This window comes from Echinops telfairi, unplaced genomic scaffold (genome assembly GCF_000313985.2).
Source record: "Echinops telfairi isolate 266 unplaced genomic scaffold, ASM31398v2 ScPeMD7_31;HRSCAF=116, whole genome shotgun sequence".
Taxonomy (NCBI): Eukaryota; Metazoa; Chordata; class Mammalia; order Afrosoricida; family Tenrecidae; genus Echinops; species Echinops telfairi.
The window spans coordinates 41917650-41925331 of NW_022103928.1; the positions used below are offsets into that span (position 1 = coordinate 41917650).

At 39.6% G+C, this 7682-nt stretch overlaps 1 protein-coding gene across 1 annotated transcript in view; it reads right to left on the minus strand.

Annotated features, from left to right (window-relative positions):
- Positions 1-6984, minus strand: part of DPP6 (dipeptidyl peptidase like 6) — a 398654-nt gene extending 391670 nt beyond the window's left edge. Inside the window, exons 1-2 of the mRNA XM_030885622.2 lie at positions 6960-6984; positions 6361-6455 (exon numbers count right to left, since the gene is read on the minus strand). Of these exons, the coding sequence (XP_030741482.1) occupies positions 6361-6455; positions 6960-6984 (120 nt within the window). The remainder of the gene's footprint in view (positions 1-6360; positions 6456-6959) is intronic.
- Positions 6985-7682: the final 698 nt, after the last annotated feature.

A 7682-nucleotide genomic window follows, 5' to 3' on the forward strand; every position in this document is an offset into this window, starting at 1 on the left:
TTTCATTGTGCTCATGTGGATCCTGTGCATGTATCAAGAGATAGTTGTGCAAACAGAACCAATGACGACTGCACAGATTAAAATTAGAGAAGGTATGTGTCAGGGTTGTATATTCCCACCATAATTATTCACTCTGTATTCTGAGCAAATAATCAGTGAAGCTGAACTCTATGAAGAAGAATTGGGCAGCAGGATAGGAAGGTGGTTCATTTACAACCCGTGATAAGCCGATGTCACAACCTGGCTTGCTGCAAGTGAGGAGGACTTGAGAAAACCAAAATCCTCGCAAATGGACCAGTCGATAACATCATGTTAAACTGAGAAAGGATTACAGTTGTCAAGGGTTTAATCTTGCTTGGATCCACAATCAATGCTCATGGAAGTAGCAGTCAATAGATCAATGGACACATTGCTTTGGGTAAATCTGATGCACAAGACCTCTTTAGAGTATGGAAAAGCAAGGATGTTACTTTGAAGATTAGGGTGTGCTTTACACAAGCCATGGTATTTTCATTCATCTCATATGCATGTGAAAGTTGGACGTTAAAAAAGGGAGACTGAAGAGGAGTCGATGCATTTGAATTATGTTGTTGTATTGCAAGTACCATGGACTGCCAAAAGAACAAAGAGATGTGCATTTGTAGGAGTACAACCAGAATTCTCCTTAGAAGCAAGGATGATGGGACTTCCTCTCACATACTTTGGACATGTTATCAGGAAAGATTAGTCCCTGCAGAAGGATATCATGCTTGGCAGAGTAGAAAGGCAAGGACAAAAGAGGAAGGTGCTGAGATGATAGACTGACATTGTGGATGCAACTATGGGCTTAAACCAGTGGCTCTTAACCTTCCTAATGCTACGACCCTTTAGTACAGTTCCTCATGTTGTGGTGACCCCCGAACCATAACATTATCTTCATTGCTACTTCATAACTGTCATTTTGTTACTCCTATAAATTGGGCTCCCCCTGTGAAAGGGTTGTTAGGTGGCCCACAGGTTGAGAGACGCTGGCTTAAACATAGGAACAATTGTGAGGATGGTGCAGTAAATTGGGTCACTATGAGTCAGAACCAACTAGACAGCACCTAACAAACAATGAAAGAATGACAAAATCAAATAAAGAAAAGAAAGAAAGAACAAAGAGAGGGCTGGAAGAACAGCCAGTGTTCTACAAAGTACACAAATTATTCATGTTATTTTCCAAAAACACAGGTAACCACTGATCAGATAGGATTTGATTACAGATCAGAATCTGCCTTTGATTACAGAACAGCTAAGCCAAAGCATTCTTCTATATAGTTCATTCTCTATGGAAACTAAAAACCAAAACGAATCTCACTGCCATCGAGCCCATGTTGACTCATAGTGATGCCCTATGGGTTTCCAAGACTATAACTGTTTATGGCAGTAGAAAGCCCAGTCTTTTTCCCGGGGTGATGTGGATCGCAGCCCAATGTGTTAACCACTACACCACCAGAGCCCCTAAAGATCACCTGAAAATATCTAAAATAAAAACATTTTGACAAATCTTTTCTAAATAATCAATTTTTATACACTATACAAAGGAATCCTGGTGGCTTAGTGGGTTATCCTTTGGGGTGCTCCCCTCAAGGTCAGCAGTTCAAAACCACCAGCCATTCCAAAGAGAAAGATGAGGCTTTCTACACCCAGAAAGAATTACAGTCTTGGAAACCCACAGGAACCATTCGACTATGTCCTAATGGGTTGCTAATGAGTCGAGATGGACTTGATAGCACAGAGTATACTATACATATGTTCTAGACTGTTAGATAAGGAAGCCCTGGTAGCACAGTGGTTAAACCACTGGACTGCAAACCAAAAGGATGATGGTTAGAAAGCATTAGCTGTTCTATAGGAGAAAATATAGTAGTCTGCTTCTATAACGGTTTACAGCCATGGAAAGTCTATGGGGCAGCTCCATTCTGTCCTATAGGGGCTCTATGAGTCAGAATTGACCAGATGGCCGTGGGTGATTAAGTATCACGATTTGAACACATCCCACTTTAAACAAAGTGACATTTAAAAAAACCCCCAAAATTAAAAAAACAAAACAAACTATGATGTTATTATCATAGAATGTTAAAAACATATACACAAACTCAAAAGTTAAAGTGTTCAGGGTATTCTGAAATACTTCATGACTGACTTCTACCATCTAGAGGGATGATAAAGGACAATTAAAGGGAACTTTTGGTCAGAGAACAATGTTTGTGGGAGGCAGGGTGAGTGAGACCATCATTTAACTACAACACTTAGCCTAAATCCTGCATTTGCATAATCACAGATTATTTTAAAAGCTTTCCCACTGGCTTGGCATAGCCTTTGCATTCATTTGCATCCCTTTCCATCAGCGGATTTCAGGCAAAAGTCAATCACAGTAATTAAAGAGGCCTGAGGAAAATGGAATCAAATAAATGTGGCTACTTGGGGGTACAAACAACTAACCCACTGGACTCTTCTCCAAAGTTGTGGCAGGGTTTATGACCTTTGGGTTATTCTCATGACTGAGTCCCTTATCTGAAGATAGAGTTAACCATATGATAACACAAGTCTAAATAATTTTGCCTATACATGTTAGGCTCAATAATAGTACAGCACTATATTATTCAGCCTATATATCTTGGGAGTACATTTATATGGGAGGTTCAGCAGGGAAGTAATAAGTAAGGATTTGAAAGTGTCTATTCTACTTTCTTAGATCAAACAGGGTCAAATTAGAATGCATTAGAAGCTCTTCTCTCCCTATGGTGCCCCCATGTATGTTGGAGTAGAGTTTTCCATGACTGATTATTCAGAAGTAGATCCCTGGACTTTTCTCCTGAGATGTATTTCTGTAGAAATACATCCAACCTTTCTGTTAGTAGCCAAGCATGGCATTTTATGTAAACTTCAAGACCAACTTAAAACAACACATCACTCACCTGCTTTATTTTTATTCTTAGAGATAAAGATGTTTTATACTAAAAGCAAATGAAATACAAATATTTAACTATTAGCAAATTAAATTTTCCTCAGGAAAAGCAGGGAAGATTTTTAGGAATCTAAAGATGAAGAGGCACAACGATGAAGTCATCCATCCTTTTCACAAGGACATTGCATGCTAGCCACCTCCTGAGTTTTTGCTCTGTCGCCAGTGATCTGCAGGACTGTGACAAATTATTCTCTAACCCTCTGCACTCAGAATCCTTATCTGGAAAAACCAGCGAGCTATGTTCTTCTAAGGTCTCCTCTAATCCCCAGATTATAGGCGTCTAAGATTCTTATTTCCTTGGTTCGTACCAGAGCCAGGTCATGATAGTTTTGTCTGGGCATATGACAAGCTATGGCCTGTTTTAGTTCTTGCTTCTTACATGGATTTAGCCTCAGTTTCCTCTTTTGAGTTCCAAGTTTAACAGACAAAAACAATTAATGCTTTATATTCGTATATTTAACTTTTCTACTACTGAATACTAATATAATGAAAAACAGAAAAATAGAGATTGTTGTGAAATTGTTTTTTCATCGATTTCTTCAGTCAGTATTTTAAATATTGCTATCATGTGCCCTCTGATGGTCCCATTTCATAGAGACTGTATGTACAGCAGAAAGAAACCCTACCGGGTCCTATGTCATCCTCACAGATGCTGTTCGTTTGAGCCCATTTTTGCAGCCACTGTGTCAATCCATCTCTCCGAGCATCTTCCTTTTTTCCTCACCGACCCTCTACTTTATCAAGCATGATGTCCCTCTTTAGGAGCTGATATATCCTAATAACAGTCCCAAAGTACATGAGCAGTTTCACCATCTCACTTCTAAAGAACATCTGGCTATACTTCCTTGAAGCATATTTGTTTGTTCTTCTGGCAGACCCTGGTGCTTTTAATATTCTTTGCCGAAACAATAATTCAAAAGCATCAGTTCGTTTTCATTTTCCAGGTTTCATATGCATATGAGGCCCATAAAGAAAGCATAGCTTGAGTCAGGCACATCTGCTTTCCTGAAACTGACATCTCTGAGATGTAACCATTTAAGGAGGTCTTTTACACAAAGATTTGCCCCAAACCATAATACATTTAAGTTGTCAACTGCTGCTTCCTTGGACAATGATTGTGAATTCAAATGATATGAAATCCTTTACACTTTTAATATTTTCTCCAGTTGGCAAGATGTTATTTATTGACCAGGTGTAAGGCATTTGGTTTTCTTTGCATTGAGTTGTAGATGACATAGAGAGATGTCGGCTTTGATCTCCATCAGTACGTGCTTCTGGTCTTCTTCACGTTCAGTAAGCAAAGTCGTGTCATCTGCATTTTGCAGGTGGTTAGCAAGTCGTCCTCCAGTCCTAATACCACATTCTTCTCCATGCAGTTGAGTTTCTTGAATTATTTGCACAACATAGAGGTTGAATAGGTATGATGAAAGGCTACCACCCTGATGAATACCTTCCTGAATTTAAACCATTTCATATCTATTCCAAAGACTGCCTCTTGGACTACGTACAGGTTCTATACGAGCACAATGAAACGTTCTGGAATTTCCACAGTTGTAATGATCTGAGATAGTTAAAGTTTATTGTGCCAACCTGGCTGATAAACACATGTGGGGTTAACTGAAGGGCAGAGAGATAAATGGCTCAGTGAGCCTAGCCTTTCTAGTTCTCTGGTCTCTTGCTTTCTGATGGTTGGACCAGAGTGCAGCTGCCTTAGCTAGTTCCCTGCTTCAGCTGGCAAGGCTCACTTCCTGCAAGACATCCCTGAAGAGAAGCCACATGGACCTACCCTGATGCAGCCCTGTGCAGCAGCCGTGTGCAGACCCCTGCCAGCGCTGAGATGCTTGCACGCTCACTGATTCAGCTTTCCTGCTGCAGTTGGCGTCATTGCGTGTATTTTGTGAGATGGAGGAGGACTTTGTGGATGGTGTCGGACATATGGGCTAATGTTGGACTTGTGGGCTTGGGGAGCATTGGGTTGGGATGTTTTCTTGATGTGTACTTACCCTTTAAATAAAACTCTGTCTTATACATATGAGTTTCTGTGGATTTGTTTCTCTAATGCACCCAGACTTACACATGATCCATACAGCTGAATGCCCTTGACATCCTCTGCGTTCAGCCAAGATCTGTCTGATGTCAGCAATGATTTTATTCCTTCTGTGTGTTCTTTTAAATCAGGCTTGAATTTCTGGCAGTTCCCAGTCAGTGTACCACTGCAACCATTTTTGAGTTACAGTAAACAAAATTTTACTTGAATGTACGTGATATTTACGGTTTGGTATCCACTTGGCTGGGCCAGGATTCTCAGTGGTTTGGCAGTGAATCTGTAGGGACTACATAATGTAATCATGTCCTTAATGAGATCTGTCATGAACAACTAATCAAGTGAAAAGAAGTTTCCTCAGGGATGTGATCCACTATGGAAAAACTCCCTTGCTTTTTGCTGAGTCTGACTTGTTCACATCTGTCGCATCATTCAACCTCTGCTCCTTCGGACAGGATCCAAGGCCACTGTATTGCCTGCTGCTCCTGAGCGTCATCAACACCCTGCCATCTCAACTACTGACGTTGGGTTCATTCATTTCTGCAGCCAGAATCCTGCCCTCTGAACTGCCAATCTTGGGTTCATCAGTCTCTACAAATATGCCAGTCAAGAGAAGACTGCAGCCTGCCAGTGAACTGGCCAGGTAGCTGTTTTCCAAATATCTTGGTATAGACTAGTGAGTGTTCCCCATACTGCATCAACCTGTTGGAATATTTCCGTTGGTATTTCATCAATTCCTGCAGCCATGTTTTTTATTAATGCCTTTATTGCAATCTGGACTTCTAATTTTAATGCCATTGGTTCTTGATCATTACTACCTCTTGAAATGGCTGCATTGTGACCAATTCTTCTTTTGATACTTCCTGCACCGTTTGGTCTTTTGCTAAATTGATTTTAAAAGAAATATTGATTTCTTCAGTCAATATTTTAAATAAGTACCTTGAATAGTCCCTGTGCATGTGAACATGTGTTTTTACATCCAGATTGAGCACGTCCTCCTGGAGTATTTTATGGGCATTATTGCAATTGTTCTGTAAATGTGTAAGAGCCTTAGGACGTTATCTTTCAATTATATAAGATATGCAACACTTGTTTCCAACACCTGCAGAGAAATTTCCCGTCCACGGAAAGAAACTGTGCTTTCATCTTATTAAATTAGTGTGGTTTCAATTTCACATTATCTTTAGTTGCTCAGCCGGTAGTATTACAAGTTTATTGCTGCTGCTTGGCTATACTAAAAGTTGAAACCTAAAGTCATTTTCTGCTTTATTGACTTGAAGGAGGAAAAATTGAAATTATCTTGGCCATTAAAGAAAGTACTTACAATTTTTTTGCCTTCGATTAACACTGTAGACATATTTGTTTCAACATTTCGCAGTACCACATCTCCTTTCTGTTCTCTATAGATGAATTCTTTATCTGCAGGAGAGGAAGAAAAGGAAGCACAGAACGTCAAGGAACTCACCTAGACTGCAGCTGGACACTGACATAAAACCAATGCACTCGTTCTGGAAAAACACATCCCACTTTTCATCAAAGGGCCCTTTAAATGTGGTGAAATATGCCCAGCACTTTTTAATATTACCTTGTTTGAAGCCTCTCTCTGATATGTTTCTACTAAATAAAAGGCACTAACACCTAAGCACTTTGGAGCATGCTGGAATATTCTTTGGGACAACACACAGTGTGACAAAAGAAATCTGCTACCACAGGAGGCTCAAGTTAATTAGCTGTATGACACACTAATTTGATTTTTCTCATGATCATCTTTTCATTTTTAAAAGATTACTAATGTTTTATATTTTGCCTAGTTGTATTTTAAAAAAATATTTTACTTCTATTGTTTATTTATAATCTGATAGCAAATAGGACACAAAATATTTTGTATGATTAAAATAAATAAAACAAAAACAAAACCCTTACTTCCAGTCTGTTGATTATAACTCATAGTGACCCTATAGGACATCGTAAAACTGCCCCAGTGCTATCAATCTTTACAGGAGCAGAACGAATCACCTTTCTCCTATGCAGTAGCTGGTGGATTCAAACTGCTGACCTGGGGGTTAGCAGCCCAATGCATAATCCATCATGCTACCGTATTCACCATCCATAAAATTGTTTTCAAATATAAGAACTAATCTTTCGTTCCACCACCCAACATGTAGTCTAGAAATACTACTTCCCACCCAATGAAACAAGAGCCCTTGTGTAAAAAGCTGGCCCCAGGTCTGGGGCGGGAAATGCACAAGAGAGCAAGGAAGTATCAAAATCTATCAGGGCTATGCACAAAAGAAAGCAACTTGGGGAAGGACAGGACATGCAAAGCCTCAACAAGCATCGTAAGTACAACATACTGAAGATTCATCAAATATGTTTAAATCTATGAACTTAAAAACAAACAGTAACTGGTTACCATGAGAAGATGCTAAGGACACAACCCATCCATTTAAAGCTGGTAAACCCAAGGAAAAGAACCAAGGTGTCCCTCCTTTCCATTGCCAACTATAGCTTTGTGTCACCAAGTTGAAGATAGGGAGAGTTTCATTTGAAAAAAGCATTTCAATTATCCAATGAACTAAAAAGGATGACATTTGAAAATCTTTGCTGGGCAGCTTGTCATGAAGTCAGGTAATTGTCATCCTTGGC